At 30.1% G+C, this 23,506-nt stretch overlaps 1 protein-coding gene across 5 annotated transcripts in view; it reads right to left on the bottom strand.

Moving 5' to 3' along the window:
• Positions 1–13,616: 13,616 nt before the first annotated feature.
• LOC116338785 (CUGBP Elav-like family member 4) overlaps positions 13,617–23,506 on the bottom strand; it is a 124,235-nt gene continuing 114,345 nt past the window's right edge. For 3 of the 5 annotated variants that reach the window (XM_031764249.1, XM_031764248.1, XM_031764252.1), the window contains 4 exons: positions 20,591–20,668; positions 16,887–17,063; positions 16,152–16,315; positions 13,617–15,801 (listed from right to left, as the gene is read on the bottom strand). In XM_031764249.1, coding sequence (XP_031620109.1) covers positions 16,188–16,315; positions 16,887–17,063; positions 20,591–20,668 — 383 coding nt within the window. In that variant the 3' untranslated portion in view covers positions 13,617–15,801; positions 16,152–16,187. The remainder of the gene's footprint in view (positions 15,802–16,151; positions 16,316–16,886; positions 17,064–20,590; positions 20,669–23,506) is intronic. The other 2 variants (XM_031764251.1, XM_031764250.1) reach the window with 1 other exon arrangement.

A 23,506-nucleotide genomic window follows, 5' to 3' on the forward strand; every position in this document is an offset into this window, starting at 1 on the left:
CAATGCTTTGGGATGCCAATTTATAAAAAAACCCAAATCAAATACACAAAAACGAAAACGAGTGATAAACTATTGAAGTGCTTTCTGTCGGTTCGTTCCTATTTGGTTTTCGCTTTTCTTTTATAGATGGTTATCGCTTTTTTATCCCGTTAAATTTATTATTCTATTTTTTTGCCTGATATGGTTAGCCGGATAGCCGTTTCACTCCTTTCTGGTAAAGGGTTCATTTCATGTTTGTTGTTGATTTTTTCTCTTTTTTTTTGATTTTTGTATTTTTCAAATATAAATTTCATCGAAATTACCTAAATTATATTAATTTATATCATCTGGTTTCATTTTATTCATAGTAATTTGTTTTCTCATAATAATTACAATATTTTCTAAATGAACATTTGTAAATGAAGCGTGCAAGTGCAACAAGAACTACTGAGTTCAATTCGACAAATGATGGTTTACCACAAAATCAAGTCGTAAGAATTTCTTCTTCTTTTGTTATTGTAAGTTTTTACACTTCACCTGTAAAATGCAGTAAAAAGCCTGCTTGTGTTCGTTCTTGTTGCGGCACACGCTTCAAATATAAATTTCGCCTTGAAGAAATGTTCCATTTTTAAATGTATAATATAATAAGTATATGTGTGGGTTTTTTTTTGTTAATTTATTTAGTTTATTTTGGATCCCAAATAATATGCATTTAAATGTATGTATATGAGAGTGATTAAAAGTTTAGCGATTTTATGTGTTTGTTTTCTTTTTTTTTATCGTGGGCTCGTCAATAAAAAACCGATACCCGAAAACGATTGTTTATCAGCTCTCAAAATTGTGTGATAAATATATGTTTAAATGAAAAAACAAAGTGAAAAATCAATTTTACTAAAGTTTCAATTCCAAATTAAATGACGATGTTTTTCATTCGTAATTAAACTTCTTTAATTATTGTTAGTGGTTTGTTGAAGTGTGTATTTTTTTATATGTGTGACTAAAGAAGCAGATGTTTTCAAATTGTTCGATTGCGTGAGATGGTATCGTATCTTACATACAGCAATCATACGAATTTGTATAAATCCCGGGAACGATCGAAAATCAAACACATTTTTTCTCGAATCGTTCACCATTTGAAATTTTACCAGAAATATCTACCATATACTCACTTGTTTTAATTTAAACAAGTTGATTTGTATAGCGATTGGTAACATTTCCAACAAAATGAAAATATAACACATTCATTGGCTTTTTAATCCAAAGATTGTTTACATTTTGTTGCTTCTAAGCAATAGTGTGTGTTTTTTCGGCAATTTTTCTATTTATTTGGTGTGGAAGAGTTTTAATTAATTTTTCCTTACAAATCATCGACATTTTGACGGAAATATTTATATTATTTGTGAGTTTGTCTATTGATTTTCTGTGTTCCACTTTACGCGTACGCCTTTACTCTTGAGATGTAATTTGTATTTGACCAATTTATACTACATTCGTCTATGTTTATGGTGTGATCACCATAATCAGATCATCACCGCGCTCATCTTTTACTTTTATTGAATAATTGGACTATAAAATCGATTTAATGTTCCAATTCCGTGTGCTTTCGATCTCATGAAATTAATACCTTAGCGCAATATGCATTGAGTGCGTATCTTGCATATATGGTGCGCGCATCTCCATCAAAGGTCTATTCATAAATATTCAATTGTGTGTGTATATATTTTGTTCTTTATATATATTTTTTTTGTGTGTGTGTGTTTTTTAATTTATATAAATATTATTAGTCATTTTGTTTGCTATTTTATTAGATAATTTTTTAATATGTACCAATGTTTATTTGTTGTGTTTTTTTGCATTCCCTTTTTTTGTTCATCAAACTATGTCTAACTTCTAATACTGTTGTACTTATCTAAAAGTAAAATTTTACTTCATTCATTGGTTTTTTTTTTTCATTTACTTTCAATACGTCTGCGTTTTTGTTTTCACACTAATTTTACCTTACTGGTTTTTTTTTTTTGGTTCCAAGCGCGTATTTTCGAAGTTTCATTTTATCTTATTTAATTTATATATTAGTTAGTAATTGTTTTAGCGTGGCTACACTTCTTCTTCACTGGATATATATTCATAATATGCGCAATTTAGCATTGGCTGCGGTATAAATACATGTCCGTTTTTGTGCATTAGTAGTGTGTTTTTAAGTTATTTTCTTACAATTTTTTTTTTTAATTTTTCATCTGTCTTATCAGCAATTCACTTTATGGTAATTATATTTAATAAATTCATCTTTTTGTTCAATTACTTTATTTTTTTTTTTTGGTTTAATTCAATAATTAGTTAATTATTTATTTATGAAATTCAATAAAAACAATGTCCTTTCCGCAAGATGAGAGCATAAAATAGAAAAGGAATGAAAGAGAAAAATGGCGATATTAAGAATCAATGAAATGCTATAACAAAACGTAATAATTTGGTGCAATTTATAACAAAACTAATTTTCCGCTGTTGCGCGCAAACAATTGCAACCGGCCCGAATTTTCATTTACACTTCTTGTCCACTTCCGCCTTCTTTTTCTTTCGTTTTTCTATCGTTCTTCGTATTCATTTCAATCGACTGTCTTTCAAAGACTCTCTGTATTTAACTTGTTTTCGCAATTTCGTTCAAGTTCTTCTCATTTTTTTTTTCATGTATAGGTGTATGGTATGTGAATTTAGCTTTATGTTGTGTGAACTCATCCTAAAATGTTTCAATGTACTTTTTTATGCATTGTTCGTTTTAATTACACGTTCTGTTTGTTTTTATTTATTTATTTTTTTTTTTGTGTTAAATCCCTGCCCAATGAACAAATTCTTTTTCATTTAGTTTTAGTTCTTAAATTGTGTTAAATCTTAATACGTTTAGCTTCGTTTTGCTCTTTTGTTTGTTTGTCTTTGTTGAATATATTTGAAACCATTCACGTGTTCGCTATTTATTTAATTTGCTTCGCTGTTGCAATGTTTATTTTCTTTTCGTTTCTCTCGTTTTATTTTTTACTTCAGCCCATTGCATTATATCGTTTAAGAATTTTGAGATTAAATGAAATGTTCACCCGTTTTATTGCCAGAATGTGGTGTGCGTGGAAAATCGAATTTAATGCCGATTCCCTCCATTGTGGAAGCTCCATTTGAATTGAATTTATGAAATAGAAATGCAACGCAAGAGAAAGTGAAACATGGGTGTGTGTGTTTGTGTTGGAGAGCGATAAATAAACAAAAATCCTTCGCCCATTCAAGATTTTATGAAAATTTTAAGTAATTACACACTCTTGAAGTACGGTAATCTAACTACGGCATTATTTTGATTTACCATATTTCGATTCAACATCAATCAACAGCATTTTAAATTCTAGTACACAACAATCTTCAATGCAAAATTAGTCAGCATTATTATCGGTAACATGTTCAAATAAGAAGAGACCAAGTAAAAACTGCTAGAAAAAATGACACAAAATGTAAACATTAATTTGGTACATATTGTCACGCACACACACACACCCCATATGATTGATTTTGTTTTTTTTTTCTTTTCAACTGGAGAATGTTCTGGCGTCGCCTTTTCATTTATAAATTTTTGGCGTAAAATAAAAGCATCCATCATTTCTTCATATTTGTTGTTGCATTTGTTTTTTTAATCTTCGTTAGCTGTTTCCAACATTTAGTTTGTCTTTAATATCATTTTTATTTTCATCTCATTTGTAACGCTGATTAAAGACACTTTTGGCATTGACATTGAAAATGCGTTTATTTTCATTTTCCAGTTTTGACTGTGTCATAAGTGTTTGGTTCTATGTGGGTATGTTTGATGTGAGTGTGATTGATCAGCAAACTTGAAAGTGCCGGAAAATCAGTTGTGCTTAAAAAGAAATAAAGTGTGAGAGAGGGTAGATGCCGATTGTTAAATCATATTGTCATTTGGTGTCATTTTTATTCAGATTTTGGACTTTAATCGTTGATAATTCTTATACGAACAAAGTATACCAAATACTGACACAAAATAGTTTAGGCATTACAAATTTAAGTTGATTTTTCATCGAATGGTTTTGTTTTCATTTCTTTTTGATATACAGATTAAGATAAGAACGAAGCGAATAGACTACAAATAAAACGATGTGATCGATGGTACTAGTTAATAATTTCCCTTTAATTTGATCATTGCGTTTGTTTTGTATCTAGTCGTAGCTCATATGTCATAAATCGATGGAGTCTTGTTTCTTCTTTTTCATTTTCTTGGTATTAACAATATCTTCATATTAATTAATTTTTTTTGTTCTCAGTGTATAATATGTGTATATATTTTTTTTTTTGTTTGTTTTATTTAAAATATAATAAAAAAATGTTAGCTCATTTTTGGCATAGGATCTTGTTCTTTTTTTTATTCATTTTGGTTTTCTTAGTCTATCCAGTGGATTAGTGGAATATATTTTATCGAGACTCATAATGCAAGCCATTCTGATTCCACTTCGAAATGGATATAAAGCATACTAATATTTTCTAAGCTATGTGTGATAAAAACTGTCTATGTGTGTTAAAATGCTCAATAGAAAAAAAAAAGAATCAAATATAGTTTCATTGTTGTTGGTTTCGAATGAGATTATTGACTAAAGTCAGAATAAAAGAGTAAAGTTGGTTTCTTTTATTGTTATAGCATTGAATGATTATACTAAATATGCTCAAAATATCTATATACATAGTGTGCATAAAATAAGAACACACACACACACCTTGATAACGATGCACAATGTGATTTTTTTTAAATGGCATGGAATGATGGCAACGCGTGATTAAATGACTTGATTGAGAATATGATGATTTTCTTCTCTCATGAGATTTTGAAAGAAAAACGTGACATCGTTTTGAAATGCGATTTTCTCGGAAATCGCGCTCATAGTCCAGTTCAGCAAATGGAAATCTTATGTATACTTTTATTTAAATGGAAAGAAAATGAAATGAAACTACTATGTTTTTTTTTATCAGATAGTGTTTTGCAACGAAAATGTATAGTTGTTCATTAGGCAGCGCAGCTCTAAGTTATAGGTGTTGAGTTTTGATTTAGATGTGTATCACTAATTTTTTCACTCACAATATATCTTCTTCTATTCTTTTAAATTGTCATCTGTAATGTGCGTACGATGTGATTTTTTTGAAAAGATTTGTGTTTTTTGTTTCCGTTTAAATTGTTGATGGAATAATTTTTCTGATTTACATTTATTTAAACGTATTTTTGTATGGAGTGTGTGAATGTGTGTTCTTTTGTTCGAACGCTATCATCATTCAAAATTCACAGTTTGATTTCAATTGAATTTATTCAATCATCATTTATAATACATTTTTCTTTATCATTTTTCGTATGCAGTTCACAATCTTTGCCCGGATTCGTGTGCCTTTGTTTCGCTCGTTTAAATACAATTTATAATAGACAAGTTATGATTAGTATAAAGCATTTTATGGTGTGTTTTAGTGTTGGGAGAGAGTATGTCTGTTCATTATATCATCATAATTTAATAGGAGTTGCTCATGACGGGATTGCGGATGACCAAGCATTTCTTTTGTGTGCATGTATGTGTATGTACAAATTGCATTTGTTTTTTTTTTACTTCAGCTAAATACTTCCTTTTCTACATAAAAATGGATTATTTCAAATGGACCGTTTTGTTTCATTCATTCTAGATATTCAATAGATTTTTGTTTTGGAAATAAAGACGAGCACATTGCATTCGCTGAAGGTAGCTGGCTGTTGATTGTAATTTCAGTTGGTTTGACGTATACATTTTGACTCTCTTACAAAAACAATGGCAAAACGAAATGAATACACATTGTTTAGTTTAAATTTATTACCAACTGCACTCGTTTTTATCACTCTTCAATTTTTTTTTTCAATTTGCACTCGATTGAATGAAGTACGTAAGAATGCAGTGAAGTGACAAAACCTCACTTCAGTAATGGCTATTTCATGCATATGTGTATATTTGATATACACTTGAAATGCGCACTCTACGTGGGTCATTTGATTCAGTCTGATTTCGGATAGTAAGAAATGCTGATATTCAAATACAGTTGATTGTGTGTTGATGTGAGAGAATCGAATGCTTTTTTTTTAAATGTTGGAAGAATTTTGCTGTGACGCACACCGAAAAGAAAAATTGCATAGTCAATATTTTAATGTTACCCTGGAACAATGAAATTTCGATTGCGATTGTCTTTTTGGATTTGTTTGTTTGTTCTTTTTCTCATTGTGTGTGAAAGCCAAATGTGATGAGTGTCATATGGCCATCGAAGCGAGCATTTCTGATGCATATTATCGCAAAAAATTGTATTCTTCTTATACCTTGTCTTAATGCACACTAATCTATATCGTTCATTTTTATCCTACTATACAGTCCAATGCGCAAGGGAATAAAAAAAAGTATTATCATATGAGTACAGAACTCTGTCTGTGAAATCTATTTCAAATCGAATCATAACCATTAACCATTGGCGTCTAAAATGAAGCGCCGAATTAGAGTAGAAAAGTCGAAATAAAATGAAGACGATAAAATCGAACTGAAAAAAATAATCATCATAAAGTGTATTCCTTCTCGAAATTTTGCAATATCTCTCACATGTCATTTTTTTTTGTCGCGTCAGTCACGCTGCGTTGTTATCTATTCCTTTCATATTTAGTGTGTGTTTTTTTGGTGTGTTTACCATTACGATTTATTCATTTTGTTAGGTTCAATTTTAACTTATTACATAATTGCAAGAAATACCCTGTATCCTATGTAAGTATAATATTATTATTTTTTTTTTTTCATTTTCAATTATCTCTCAACTACATAGCCGTGTCAGTTAAGTGCATTTCGTACGTATCCTCAAATGGATTCGATACACTGTCGATCGACTGATGGCTGATGGCAAAGCATATTTTTCATTACGAGTTCATTCAATTTACTTTAATTAACATGTTTTATTTTTAATTCAAATAGTTTTTTCGGTCAGGATTTTTTGTTTGTTAGTATTTTATACAATTTTCCATGGGATATACTCAATGATTTATTTATTTATTTAGTTTTTTTTTATGTTAGTTTTGTAGTAAGTAATAATATGTATGTATATAACTTCAATAATTTTATTCTCTCTTACTTATAACCCAAATCGGTATATTACATATACATTGTGTATGTGTGTATGTGTGTGTGTTGTGAGTGAATGGAGTGTTGTGGTTTGTTCTTATTTTGGTTTTGCTTACATTATCGGTGTATCTCAAAAATTAACTCTTCATCATCAAAATGTATAATTTAATTTTATTTGTAATTGTTCGGTGTGGTTTTCATTTTAAATACATTTCTTTTATAAGTTACAATATGTTTGTTTTATTGTTGATTTTTATTTGTGCTGTTTAGTTTTGCAAAGCTAGCAAAATATAAATTCTCATTTGGTGATTAGTGTTTAAGGGAAATAAATGGAGCAAAAATGAAAATAGTTTAGTCCTTTTTCTGTGGTTTCTTTTCAAATGTCTGTATACATGTTTTGTGTGTGTATGTGTGTGAGTGTATATTCAATTTACACTAGACTATACAAGTTTATTCATTTAAATGTTTTTTTTATGTCAACATATTACACTGCACAAATCGAACATAATATTTCGAATCGAACAAAATCCATTGCAGCATCGTTTGATTAATCTGATTCACTTTGAGATAGTGATCAATAAAATCGTGGGCATTTATCCAACGACGGACAAAATGCATGCAATCAAACAAACAATAGTAACCGAATCGAGTCATTTAGAAGCAGCATAGCATATTTGTTCTAAAAATTAAATTTTTTCTCACTAAAACTGAATTATTTAAATTGAGCAGTGAATATATTGTTTGTTCTCAGCAAAAAAAAGCTTTGTAAAAAAAAATGTGTTTCTAACGAAAAAAAAAAATCAAAACCGATAAGATCGATAGAAATTGACGTTCCTTTCCTATGCATTTCTTATTTCAACACTGTTTCTATAACAACTTAATTATTTTTCTACAAGCTTTGTACACAATGATTGAAAGGAAAAGTGAATGCGAAAAAAGAGACAAAGAAGAATATTACCGTAAAACAAATGGAAACCTTCAGACCAAATCAATAAATTTTCATCGAGATAAAAAAAAAATTGTGTAAGCAAATGTGTCAAACAAAAGAAAGAGAGAAATAATTATGTGTTTTTCTTGTTTTTTTTTTGTGTTCGTTTTCATAAAATCGTTTATACTGGTGAGGTGCGATTCAAATCGATAGTCGCATCAAACAAATTATATGCTAAAGCAAATGTCGGCCACCTTGTGTTTTTTTTCCTTTATTTTCCGTCAATTTGTCTCTTTTCATCAATTTAATCACAATTATCTTTTAGACACACGCATAAGCAGTAAAATTTTCAGTGTTTTTTTTTGTTTAGATACCTGCATTCGTTACTCTTACATTTCTAATCGAGCTTACTAAACTGTGCATCTAGCTCACCACGTGTGTGGAGATTTATCACGAGAGAATGTACGTTTTTCCAATAAAGTAAAACATTTTATGTGTATGAATAAAAAAAAACACAAAACAAAATCATCATGAAACGGTGTTATTTATAAATAAATCAGTTTTCTTTGGACACTTCAAATATGTCATCATGAACATGCAAAACCATTCAAACCAGATAGTTCTTTTATATACTGTTGCCTTTAGGTCTGAAGATGACCAAAAATAAAAGAAAAATTCAACCTTAAAATCATAAAGCTATTCACAAAATTCTCTCATAACGCTATCCAATGATTTCGCAACAAACGTTCGTTCGATGCGCAATGCGATTTACGTAAAATAAAATTGATAATGAGCTTATATATGTTGTTTTGAAACTCTAAATGCAACCGGCATGGCAAGTTTTTTTTTTGAATCTCTATTTACTATTTATTTTATTATTTAGTTACTTTTTGTTTTGATAAATGAACAAATGATACCGTAATATGTTAGAGAAAAAAAAACGAGAAAATTGTTTGATTTCATTTCTTTTTACATAGCATTTTTTATAGTGTTATGTGCTTAAATGTGTGTCCTACAAATAAGCTCGCCTCACTCCGTTGAATTTACAACAAAGTTTGTTTATTAGTTTTTTTTTTTTACATTATGAATTTCTAGCTACGATATCGGTCATTATCTAAAAAGCAATTTGTGATTTTCGAGGTGGAAAACCGTTAATCGGCAATCATCATATATTTCAGTACTGAACATGCCAGAGTCAAGCTCAATATCATATGATGAATGCCGTGCCGGTTCGCTTATTTAAATCATCTATTTCAACAAAATAATAATGTGTCGGTTGATAAATTGAAATAAAAATCATATTGATAGTGCGCTGTGCCATGACTTTAGCCGATACAAACAACAGTTGTCTGTTAAATGTTGCGTAAATGAAGGCATTAAATTTGCATTGAAGCAAATGTGATATTTTTTTTTTTTTAATTTTCGTTCATTTAATTGATTGTTGTCGTATTGGTTTGGCGCAGGTAAAGTTAAACAAATATTGGCAACTAAATAAAATGTCTGTTTTTTCGGTTCAAAATTTCATAATTGTGTGTGAAGGTCCTTTTTTGAATTTGATTGATTAACTAATATATGTAATGACTGCTTTGTTATTTACTTTTGTATCGAGCTACCTTATCTCGACCTAAAAAGCTGAGTACCTATGAGTTATTAAATCTACGTATAATTCATACAATTTCATTTGTGTTTTCTTCAATATTCTTGTGTTTTAGTTAAATCGGCGGGTATGCATCCGTATGATGTCTCATTGTAATTTTCACTATTTTCTGTTTTTTTTTTCAAGTGGGGTTTTTTCCCTTTTAAATTATCTTTAATTATTTTTAGCTTGTTGTACATATTCTACAATTAACTACATTCTATAAATGCATATGCTAGTTTTTAGTTGGTTGCGATTTCCCTTGAGAGCGCATCTCCATTTGTAAGAATGTGATGTTGGTATGGAACGTTGTTTGTTTTTTTTCTGTATTTAAAAATTGATATTTTTTGTGTGAGTGTTGATACTTTTAAATCAATGTTCATCTTAAAATGCGTTGGTTTTTTTTTCTTGATGAAAATTCAACATGATCAGGTAATGGTATAAATATTCAAACATATAGGGAAAATGATGAAACTGAATAGATTTGATTTCATGGACGTTTTTAATATTGGTATTGTTTGAACGCTGGAACAGCAACCAAAAGCGAACATTTAAATTCATCAATTATTTCGTAAGCGAGTATTCAACACTTCACTTTTAAAATGATCAAAGCAAGAACTAGAAACCATGGGTTATTTTGTAAATCAATTTCAATTTTAGCTTCGAAATATCAACGATTCGCAACAATTTCTCTGTATTTCTATATACAACTCTATTTTTTTTTTTATCCGGATCACCCGGTCAGCCCTTAAAAATTCTCCTTCTGCTTCTGTTGCAAATAGAGAAAACAATTCGAGAGCGCATTCTACAAATTGGACACACTTTGTTTTATTTTGTTTTGTTTTTTTTTCTCAAATTAATTTATCATCAAGTGCAAGTGCATATGCTTATCATAAAATGTGCGTCATGATCAAATTGAAAATGTAAAATCGACTAAATTCATTTGAAGAACCAAAGGAAATTGACGTAAACGTTAACGGTGTAAATAAATTTGAATCGGTGTAATAAGAGATATAAAATGAACGAAATTCGCTGCAAAAGTACAATAATTTTATGGAAATTAAAAAATTACAACAATTAATCATTTTTAACGCCAAGTGAAGTTAAAGTGTTATAGTTTGTTATTTTTCATTAGAATTGCATCTATTTCTGATGGACATGCAGTGAAATTAAATGTAAACTGTACAATATGTGTGATTTAACTATATTCTTTACACATCGTTTTTATTTTAATTTTATTTTTTGTTTCGATGAAATTATATGTATGATCCAGTGCTTCGGTGTTTATCCTTATCAATTTTATTTGTAGCTTTATATAGATTTTATTTATTTAGTTAGTTTTATCGTTTTATGTTTTTTTTTTTTATGATTTAAATATCAGTTTTATAGTATGCTGCTGTTAAATGGTTTGTATTTTAAAATTTCTTTTATAACATTCAAATCACAGCCCATTTGTTGAATTGTTTTTACAACATTAACCACGTTAAGAATTTTTTGTTTGTTTGTTTGAATCCATTCAATTAGTTTATGTTATTAGTCTTTTTTACAGTTATTGATGTGAAAGTCGGCGCATATTTGTGTGTATTGTTGGCGACGCGTTTCGCTGTCAATTGATTTAAATTGTGTGTGCATGTTGTGTTTTTTTTTTGTGTATACAATTATGACTTTAGAAAGATAATGTTTGGTGTAATTTTAAATATTTGATAAACTAACTTATTTCGGAACGAAAAATTATGGAATTATTTATATTTGATTTTAATTGCAATGCAAAAACAATTTCGTTGACAAATTAAAGATCCATTGAAAATACGGTGGAAGATACTGTTGCAGCGAAATTATTCAAATCATCTTATTTACCCGCATGAAATGATAATTGTAAGTAACAATTTAAATGGTGCGCGAAAATGTCTATATTTCGATGGTTTTATTGGAAAAAATATCTTCTTAACCGATCCCTTGATGTTGTATGTAGCCTACGAAGCCAATGCATTGCATGTGGCAAACCTCAATGTATCAAAAACGAAAAGATTTCTTTAAAAATATTTTAATGGAAAATATATGTTGAGCGCGCAATAGTATCGATAGAGTTAAGAGAGAATAAGAAAAATGATCGAAAAATGCGGTGTCCAAGTATAAGAATTCATGTCTATACATTAAATGCGTTTCTTAGTAATGCCCTTAATCAATATCAATTATGTATAGATAATTCAAAATCGTTTATTTAGTTCATAATGTGCATAATATATCATTTATATATAAATATATCGATTTTCTTTAGATGGTTGTTGGTTGTTGTTTTTTTTTTTTAATTTATTTTATTTTTTCGCTAAATCCTAAAATAAATTGATTATGATTTTGTGTGTATGTGTGTTTTTCATTTTCTGTTCCTCTAATTCTTTGTTTCTCATTATTATTATGAATCGAAATCGAAACGTTTTGCTGCTGCTGCTTCTGTTCATGCTGTCGATGCTGCGGTGCAATGATTTTTTTTTATTTATTTTCTTACGAAATGCCTAATTTATTTCAATTATTCAATAATGAGTATGTATATATAAGTGTGTGTTTGTGTGAGTGTGGGTGTGTCTGTATCTGTGTTCCTTGTTTAATAGCTAAATTATTAATTCAATTATGATTTAATTCTTGTAATTATTGTAATAATCATCATTAATCAATCAGTTTGTGTTGTCAATCAATAATAAGTAGTTGGTTTTCACTTTAAATTTAAATTTTTGACTAGATTATTAAATTGTTTAAATAAATCGTTAATCATACGCTCCAAGTTGAACTTTTTTTCTTGTTTTATTTAAACCTAATTATTAATTTTTGGCGCATCTTAGCTGTAGATTATTAAAAATTACATTTGTTTGTAGTTTTTTTTTGTGTTTTGTTTTCACCGCTTTTATTTTTAAATTATTTATTTATTCCTTGGTATTCTAGTTAATAAAATATACCATTAATATTTTATGCTCATAAATGTATATATACTTTCATGTAATATGTATAATGTATAATCTAAAAAAGGCGAAACGAATTTCCTTTGCAGTATTTTCTGATTACTTGTTATATTTTTTTATTTTTCTTCATTTCTTCACTTTATTTTTTTTTTGTTTACCTTTAAATCTTCTCATGTCTAAGTTTCAAATTAGCAGCTAACCAATCTGTGGTATTGTGGAAGTGTGTGTATATTGTATATATAATCGGTATTGTAACTTTGATGTGAAAATGCGACTTTGATGAATGAAGAGTCAATAAGATTTTTCTGTTTCTTCAAAAGTAAATAAAAATTTCTTCCAATGTTTTTCTTTGTTTCATAATAAAAATGATGTATTAAAAAGAGAACTCTTTCATTTTTTTTTTTTAAATAGACCGGTTAAAAGTCGATTGATTGTGAATTATTTTGATAGAAAATAAAAGTGTCAAAGCTCCGAACTCCGGAGGATCCAGGAATGAATACCATAAACTGTCAGAGGACATTCCATTGAGCCTCTTTTTTGTATCAATTCCACGTTTTAAAATCGATTTCCTTTTGTGTGGTGACCCAATCAAAATGGAAAACGAAAAAATTGATTTTAAAAAAATGCAATTACTATTGTTATGTGGTATTTAGATAATAATCTGATGTCTCAATAACGTATTTTGTGTGTCATTTTGGTATGTATTGTCTGATGCACATCATTGATTTACACCAGAGGTGATCAATAATGTCACAAAATCCACATCGCTTTACGACAATTTCAAGCGATTTATTGATGATTTGACATATTTGCTCACCTTTGATTTGCAACAACAAAACCAAAAACAAGGCGAAAACAAAAAGAAAATGAGTCACAACAAAATGTTTTCGTTTTTCTTTTTAATTTCAATCAATTAAAATTATTTTTGTTTCTGTTTTTCGCAAGAAATTAAAAACAAAAATGGACGTGTTCCAAATTTTGAATGAGATACTTTTTGTTGTTGTTGTTCACTTATCTAAGCAGATGTATTATACATCTATACATCATGTATAGAGAAACAATTTTTGGTTAGTTCGTACTCTTCAATCTATTGAAATGTGTCTATGACTATTGTTTTCGTTGGCCGAATAGATTGGAGCGCGTACATGAATGACATTGCACTGGCGCACCATTCTCTCTCTATTTTTCATCTCATATTTATATTTATATATGTATATTCTTCACCGTCGATTTATCTAAATCAAGTAAACAATGCGATTCGGTTAATACTATAATAGCGTATGTTAACGGTTCAAACCAAAAGCCATGACTCTTCTTTTTTTTTTCCCTTTCTGATCCTCTTTAAATTATGTCTATCTAAAAAATAAGTCTAAATGATTATTATTCATCTTTTTTTCCTCTTTCACTTCTTCGATTATTTTCATGAGTATTTTTTAATGTATGTTTATAGCAATTTGTAATGCAATTATAGTGTTAGCATTTTTCTTTTTATTCCAGTATTATGGTTTAATTATATTATCAAATATCTCTTATTTCGATTTGTTCAGTTCATCGTTTCGTATCGAGAGAAATGGGAAAAGAGAGAATGTGAACGGTATAAGTGTGTCTGTGTGTGTGTGTGTGAGAAAGGAAATCCAATGTAATTTTATTTGATTGTTTTCGAATTACGAAGCAAAGTGTGACGTCGACATATGCTAACGACGTTCAATCAATATGTATAGCTCCAATTAAATGTTCGGTCGAATATTTTCTCGATTTTAAAAATGATTTTTGTAACAATCGGACTTTGGCTTTTATTTAAAATGGAAATCAATGAAACTGTTCGAAATAGGCGAGTAATTCAATTTTTACATTTCTTTTTAAATTACAAATTACTTCAAATATAGTATTCATTTCATTGTTTTTTATGTCATTGATTTTTCTTTTTAAATTTTATGGCACAAGGTTTGTTTTTTTTTTCTTCGTCGTCCTTTAAGAGGAGATGTAGGAAATAAGCTTTTAATTGGTTGTGGTTGTTTAAATCGAAATATGAAATAAATATAACGTATATGTGGAAACATCACGGCGTATTTGCTGATATGGTTTTCCACGAATGCAACAAATCTATTCCTTAATTACAGTTTTATATATTCCACACAGCATTTGTTGTGAAAAGAATAAAATGAAGTGAAAAATAAACCGCGGGTAGTAAGAAACGTAAAAACCAAAGTTATTTCACATGACATGTGATGGCAAATGATTTGCATTCAAATTTTCATTGAATTTAATGTTTGTTTTTGAGTGAGAAAACCACAGGTAATTTTTTTTTTGTTTGCTTTTAAAAAGATTTTTGCTTTCATGTTTTGCAAGTTTAAATTTTTTTTTTACTTTACAAATGGTTGTTTGTTAAATCTGTTTCATTGTCTATTTGTCAATTTTAATGTTAATGTTAATCAATCACTTTAAATTGGTTGTTTATGTTTACTTTGAATTCAATTTCTGATGGATGTGATATTCTCTCTTTTTTGTATAGCTTTTGCTATTGAATGTTGGTTATTTTCGGAAATAGACCTTTTTTCCCGCAAAAAAATACGTTTTTTTAGTTTGTTTTTTTATTTTATAAGTTATGTACCGCATAAGGATATAAATCATTTATGATTATTGAGAAAATTTATTCCGCGTTCACCTCGTCTATAAATTTAATTGAAATGCATAAAAATGTATGTTTTGTTGTTTTTTGTTTGTTTATTCGTTCATTTGTTTAACATAAACCGAATGCATTTTCTCTTTTACGTTTGTGTGTGTGTTTGTTTGACAAAATGTCCGGGTCTCTTGTCTATTGATAAATGAGATTGATTGATTTCTGTTGGCCAAAGATTTACGCAATAATTTACAGCGGCGATGGAGCGATGTTTGGCTTATGCGGACACAAGTGACACACTGATCACACTTGTTTCTCAAATTTTTGAACGCTCACTCGAATATTTTGTCATTAATTTTGATTTATGTATATATTTTTATTTATCCGACGTGGAGGCGGAGAAAAAATCGAAGTTGAAATTGTCAGAAAATCAAGGAATATAAGCATCTTTTTTCATTTTATATTCATTTTGTATATATAACTGAGTGGGTTATCGGTTGATTATTGGATTTAATTTAGCTTATGGTTCAGAGCTTCATCTGGAATAGAGGTAAAAAGAACGAACAAAAAGAGAGAATAATAAACTATGAATTTAAATCAATCGAGCGTTTGGTCTGCATTTAAATTTTTTTTGTATCAATCACGGTTGAAACTGGATAAAAAAAATCTCACTTCTATTACCCTATCTAATAAACTATTAAAATCGTGTTCATGTTGAAAATGAGCTCAGTATTGAACCACGACACCAGAAGAAAATCACGGGACTCTTACTGAGTTTTCAACATGAAAAATGAAATTTACACGGTAAACAAAACCGAAAACATTATATTTTCCCTTTTATTTTCCAACTTAAATTTACAAAAGGTGAATGCAAAGTGCTTTTACTCACCAATACTGCCGTATTGTTGTGATTCTAATCCTTATGTTAATAGGGTCGGCTTGCATCTTTTGGTCGTTTTAGCTGAACTTTCAGTCTTTTCATTCCAATCTGAAAACCATTCATAGCCTGAATAGCTGCTTGAGCACTTGCCGGATTGTCAAACGACACAAAACCTATTGAAATAATGATGCAACATCCAGTGCCATAGTTATTAGCCGGATTAAGGAGTCATCGTAAATACCACCGAAAAATAGACCGTCGATTGTGTATTAAATTAAAGTGCACCATCACCATCCAACATCATCCATGGCAACACAAACAAAAAAGTTAAAAGGCGCATTTTTTTGTTTCAAAAGGATCCATTGATGATTGTACGAATGGCGAATATATAACAGGAGGAAAAGAAAAAATTAATTTAGTTTCATTGTTTACATTTTATATAAATATAAAAAAGAGAGCGGAAGAGGCGAGACAATGAAACGGAAAATTAACTTTGAAAATACCGGTTTTTCCTCAAACGTTGGATAAAACTTACACAAATAACTAATATACTCTTTAAAAAAAAGTACACGGAATCGAAAATTAACACCAAATTAAGAGATAAAAAAAGACCTTTTTGATAATACAACAAGTTTTGAAAGGTATTTGTTTTTGTCTAAATGTTCCATCCAACATAAAAAACGAAATAATTTTGAACATTCGATAGATTTAAAATATAGAGAGAAAAAAATGACGTGTACTCACCAAAACATTTGCTTTGATTTGTTGCCCGATCGATGAATACTTTCGAACTGATAACATTACCGAACGGAAGGAACATTTGCATTAGTTCTGCGTCACCAAATTCTTGTGGCAGATGATAGATAAACAAATTGCAGCCTTCGGGCCCAGAAATCGAGCATCCTGGGAACATCAAAAAGTCTTTAAAGAACATTAAAGGATTCCGTCAATAGGTACAACATTTGGATAGCATTTTTTGTTTGTTTGTTTTTAATTAGTTTTCTAGTAATTTATATTTAAGTCATTTGTTTCATCATCTGTGTTAACTTTTTCTTCTTCTTTTTTTCTCTTCTGTTCAGAAAACGTTTGATTTATTAATGATTTGCAACGAAAGAAAAAAATAACCAGACGTAAAAGCCACAAAATCGGATAAAGTGCTTTGAAATAAGTTTTTATTGAATGGCGAACACATTGTTCGGATGACAAACAAAACTGCATGTAATTTATCAAATTAAACCAGAATAGCTAAACTAAAATGAAAATTGAGGCAATGAATACGAAAAAAGCGATGAAAATGTTCTTTATGATATAATAAAGATAAAAACCATGACGGTTTAACTTAAGATATTGTAACGTTTTCAAAGCACTTGCTCCAGTTATGTGGACATTTCATCTTGAAAATCAACTAAACCAAACCAATGATCTAAGAAGAAGCTTTTCTATTAATATATTTTAAAACATACATTTATAAATTGATCAATGTTTATGTTTCTTCGTTAAATTTTTTGATGTCATTTTGAAAAAAAAAAAAATGCTCACAAAATATTGTTCTTTTCTTTTCATGTAATATTTAAAGCGATTAAAATGTTTATCATAATTTTTTTTGTTGTTGTTATTAAAATAGAAATTACATTCATTTTGTGTCAGTTTCCATTGTAAAAAACTAAATAAACAATAAAAAAAAAACAGATGGACAAAAACTGTTCATACATTAATTAATAGTTTAATATAAACAGAATGGAATGAAAACGTAAAAGAAAAACGAGATTAACAACGAACAACAACATCTCAAGATTTAGCAATAAATATGGTACGTTCAGTATGATTATTGCGAATATCACATTGAAGAATTGACATCGATCTGTATTTATAAAATTGAACAAAAGAACGAAATAAAAAAAACCAAATTGAAGAAAAAATCCAACCCAACAACATGATTGAACAAAAACGAATTCGATTTGAACCACACAATAAATCTGATTGCCTTGCTTTTTCTATGAGATTGAAAGAGATTAATTTGATTCAACTTCTTTCCTTTTTTTCACAAAATCATAGTTGTGAGAGTATAAATGTGTCTTCCATAACCCCCCCCCCCCTTTTTGTGAAGATAACGGTGCTAGTTATGGCTAATCACTTCTATTGTATGGATGCAAACAGAATGAAATGAAAATAGATTTCTAATGTGAAAGAATAATGGAACATTATTTATAATACTTGTAATTTTGTAAATATTAAACACCAAGACAAACAACATTAAACATACATATGTAGCATTCATACTTAAATGAACCGATTTAGCGGACGATTTCATTGGAATTCCAAACAAATGCGAATGAACTGAGCAGAAGTTTGGTTTTGGATAAAAAGCAACGAAAAATAAAATAAAAAAAGAACCGAATAAAAACGTACAAGGTTAAAAAAAAACAATAGGATATTGTGTGTGTGTTTGAAAAAAGAGTGAAATTTTGATCGATAGAATGAGCGGATAAAAAAAATTTACAACGAAGTCGAGAGTCGAAACGGAAAAAATTTCCGTCGACGAAAATGAGTATGAGTTATGTAGGAGAGGAATTGCATCACCACCGAAAAAAACCCAAGACCATGGCTAAAAAAAAATGTGAACTGATAAAAAAGGCAAACAAAGTTTTGATAGTTTGATTTTGTGGAGAGAAATTGCGAAGGCAAGATAATACAGTGATGTGAAAGACAAGTGGCGGTTACCGCAAACGTTGTTGCTTTTGTTCATGTTAAAAAAGATGCAGAATAGAGGAAGAAACGAGACGGGCGAGAAAAAAAATTACATCTGTCGTAAATCGTTTTCATTACGAGCAACAGCAACCACAGCAGCCGGCTATAAGCAAGCTATATTGCATTTGATCACATGACGTAGCAAAAGTGTAAAATTGTCTGGTAAGGCAGCCAAATGAAATCGCAACGAAAAAAAAATATACATACACCATCACCACCAAACGCTTCATTTTCATCGATAGAAAATTTGAATCGTTTGCCTCTTCCGATCGGAAGACGAAAAAAAAAACACACACACACACTGTGAATTTACCCAAATAGACAAAGTGGCGAAGTGAGAAGCAGCTGGCTGAGAATAAAATCCAGACGGTTTGAACGTAATTGACTTTGAGTAGATATTTTATTGAATTTCGCCAATTTAGAATTGAGCATCGCGCGCACATAAAGTACTAACAAATCTCTGTATAAAAATAGCATATTGCATGAATACACCGGAAAAAAAATGGGACCACAGCCAGTGAATTGGGCAGCATGAGAGAGGTAAGAGGAAAACGGGCTTTGAAAGCTTACGTTGAACGATGTTCGATGTGAATTTGGAGAAGAAAAAAATATTTTCCACTTTTTCGCTTTATATCCACCTCAACTTTAGATTCAATTGTTCGATCGACATGTTCATCTTGTTGTTGCTACTGATGCTGTTATTATTACTATTTTTTCCTTTGTATTCTCCGCCTCTATCTTTTTCTCTTGGCGATCTTTTGCAGGCTTCTATTTTCCTGCAACATTGTTCATCCTGTTTGATGTGTTTTTTTTTCGGTGGTGGTATTTGTTTAATGCACAATTCTATCTATTGATTATTTCACATTGATTTTGTGCGCAACAATATTGTGTTGTTCGACGTGATTCTCATTCTCGATAATTTCATAAAGCAATTCTCAAATAAGCTGCAAGGCCAAAGGTAAAAATATTTTGCTATTCACATTTTCGCCATAGATTTGAAGCGAATATCTCGAGGAATGCCGAGTGTTTGCAATAAGGTTGAGTAAATTTGCTTTTTCAATGTTCGAGCGTTGATTCGTCGACATTGATGGTGTATATACAGCATGCAATTACAGTCAACGCGAAAAAAATTGCAACAAAAATTGTCGGCAACATCTTATGGCATAGTCTGACAGAGAACTTGGAAAATGATTGGACAGAGTAAGTTTATCTGTTGTGGGCTTATTCGTAATTTTGACACCATATTAAAGGTGTAAACGTGAAGCTGTCATTGTTGAACGTTTTTTTTTTTATTATTATTTTGCATGTGATGATGTTGCTGTGTGCGATGGGCCGTTCGATTGATTTTGAAAGAGAAAAAAAAAACGAAAATGATCTTGCTGACGGTTTGAAATTCGTGTCGTTAGACAACATTTTGCAAATAATAATAATGTAATTTAACCGAAAACTATTTGAAATATGGACAAAAAAAATGTAAGGATTCAACACAATGGATGGTTTTGTTTAGTTTGATACATGTGTTGTTTTTTTGTTAAATAAAGAAGAAGAATAGAAATTCTTCTCATTTGGATTGATCGAAATCTACAAGAGCCTCAACGTATGTGATTTGATTGCGTGTCGATGTGTTTTATGAGTTGACGTTTTCTTGTTCTGTTGTCAGGCGTTTGTTTTTTTTTTTATATGGTTCATATTAAACTTACCTTCTCGTTGAGATGGTGCAACTGCAGCCAATGGTTGTGGAATTACTTGTGGAAACTGTCCGTATACGGCAGGATAAGCTGCGTTCAAATTTGTTTGGTATTAAAAAAATAAAAATACAAAAGTACATCAACGGACATCTAACAATAAATTTGTGATATCAGGGATTTTGATATGATTTTTTTTTAGTTGTTGGCTATCTATTCGTCATTTTATTTTATTTTTTATGTTTGTTTTTATTTTGTTTTCGAATCACGATAGGCTTTTGTTTCGATGCAACTACTATAATTTGTTATTTAGTCGATGTGTGTTCAATTCCCATTTAAAGATAGAATTCACAAGTTGTCGACGAAGAACAAAAATAAAAACGAAAAAGTTTATATGCTCTTTTGAATCTTTCTGATAATAAATACTAAAATTTATAATGATAATAATATATCGACAGAGAGAAAGAGAAAGATAGAAAGAGAAACCAATTGTTTATGATTAAAAAGTCGCATGCTTCACACATTCAAAACAAGGAAAAGAAGAGTTGAAGAAGGAAGGAATAAAAAATCACCGATAGATTTTCACTTCAATATATCAATCAAATACAGTAATTTCAAATGATGTGTAAAACAAATAAGCTTCGAAGTATCCGATTTAAACCGAAGCCATTTACGACCGAAAAACACTTTTGTTAAGCTCAAAACGTAGTTCGTTAAATGAACATTTTTTTTCTGCACTTTTTTTTTAAATATGTACTCAAACATCCTTGCAGTGACTTTCAATTATGTGCGCTCATTCAATTCGTTATTTCGAAAGTTGTGCATTTCGACCAAAGAACAAAATGAATTTCATTCAAATGGCACGTGCTTTTTTCCTCGTTTTTCTCTTTGTCTTCTTTTTCTTTGCTCATTTATCGGGCTTTCTTCTTCTCTGTGCATTTGTATTTTCTTTCTTTCTTCTGATTCGTTTTAATTTTCCCCAAAAACCAAGTGTAAATGAAATTGCTGGATAAAATGTGGGAAAATGGTTTGGAAATATCATTTGCAAATAGAAAAGTGTAATGACAAAGAATGAGAAAAATCAGTAGACAGTAAACCGAAAGGCAAACTACCAAAAATGACAATGACAATGGTTGGTTAGTTGGCAAACGGGCAGATTTTGTATAGCAAAAAAGACTCCGAATTGCCATTACGAAATGACTTTTCAAGAATCTATTGGCTAACTAAAAGTGAATGTTGTAATTTAATGGTGATCATCTAAAAATGTTTCGCTTCTATTTATGCACATTAAATTCAGTTCCGGATGCAGTTGTGAATTGAGCAGTAGCATATCGGTGCATTGTTATCGTATTGAAGGTGAAGAAAGACAAAAGAGATAGAGAGAGAGAGAGAGAGAGAGAGAGAGAGAGAGAGAAGAAGAGAAAGCCATTGAAAGTAAAGAGAGATAGAAGAATGAGATTTGTATAGAAAGAGAGGCAAACAGACAGAAAATGCGTTTCTTCTCATTTCCATTTGTATACTTATAGCTAATTTGCTAGCGTTAGCCAGTTGTTGTTTGATATTGTTGTTCCACCAAAGGGAATATTTGAGAGGTAAAATTTGTGTATTGTATGAGCACATGGTATGAGCAACGATTTTCGAATCGATGTAAAAATGACCAAGTTTACGATTTCGATTTTCAAATATATGGCAAAATGCATTTTTGAAGGGAGAGAACTTAATAGATCGTTTACTTAAATGCATAAGTACATTCGACAAAATCAGCATCCACAATATCCACCATGCACATGTTGAAGTCAATTTGAGCTGAAGTCTCAGTTTTTAGCTTGTAATATATGTTCCATTAAGTTTAATATACACATTTTCACTTTTTCTCCGGTTGTCGGGCAAACGAGAAAACGAACGAACGAACAAACGAAAGAGCACATGCAATGGATTGAATGAATGGATGACTGTTCTTTTGAAGCATTCAGCGCACGGAATGTGATCTCTATCGATGCAACGACACAACCGTGTGTATAATATGGCATACAATAATTATAGTCATGATGGTTAATGGACCACATTAAGATTAAAGAGAGCAATTAAATTAAACTGCAAACTGCACTATACGAACGGATAATGAGGTAGATATCTCATTCCCATGGCAGAGTCTCTTTGGGTATTGAAAAAAAGTAGCGGAAGACTCTGTCGGTTTCTTATGCATGAACCCCCAAACTTATCGACAAATTTAAAAAAAATAAAAATAAAAAAAAGTAGAAAAGAGACGAAGTACAGCAATAATACAACTTGAATGTGCTTTAGAAAGTGCCGTGGGGCTCATGCGGCGATGAGCAAGCATCACTGAAAACTTCGTATTGCATTGCAATATATTGGTAAACAACAACAACGGAGCAACGGCAAATGCAACAAACGAATACGTAAAAAATCTTGCCAGTCACTTTTGTTTCAAGGGAAATGGAAATGCAATTTCCAAGTAATTTCACATGTTTAGCTGGTATATTTGGATGTTCGCTAATGCCAAAATACGATACCAATTGAAATGGCAGTGAATTTAAGTACGACCGGGACTTTTTCTTCTTCTTCTACCATTAGCGGTTGTTAAATCTTCACAACTATTTAAGTTCACTCTGTTTGGTACAACTTTTATAGATCAAATCGGTTGAATTATTTTATTCGAATCGAATACTTTTCACATGTTTAACAAGACGCTCTTCAATGCCGTTTCTTTAATTCGTTCACTTTGTGTAACTTTTTTATTTTCGAAATGAAATACAAACCGAAAATGGTTCAGTGTGCTCGGTCATTCCATTTAAATCAATTGAATTACTTTTTAATGCGACCGAACATTTCACAATGCACACACGATATTGTTTAATGACTTTTGTGCCCATGATAGATTTGTGCATAAAAGAAGACGTGACAGAATTC

This window comes from Contarinia nasturtii, unplaced genomic scaffold, assembly GCF_009176525.2.
Source record: "Contarinia nasturtii isolate CC-2019 unplaced genomic scaffold, AAFC_CNas_1.1 Cnas_scaffold_414, whole genome shotgun sequence".
In the NCBI taxonomy this organism is placed as follows: domain Eukaryota; kingdom Metazoa; phylum Arthropoda; class Insecta; order Diptera; family Cecidomyiidae; genus Contarinia; species Contarinia nasturtii.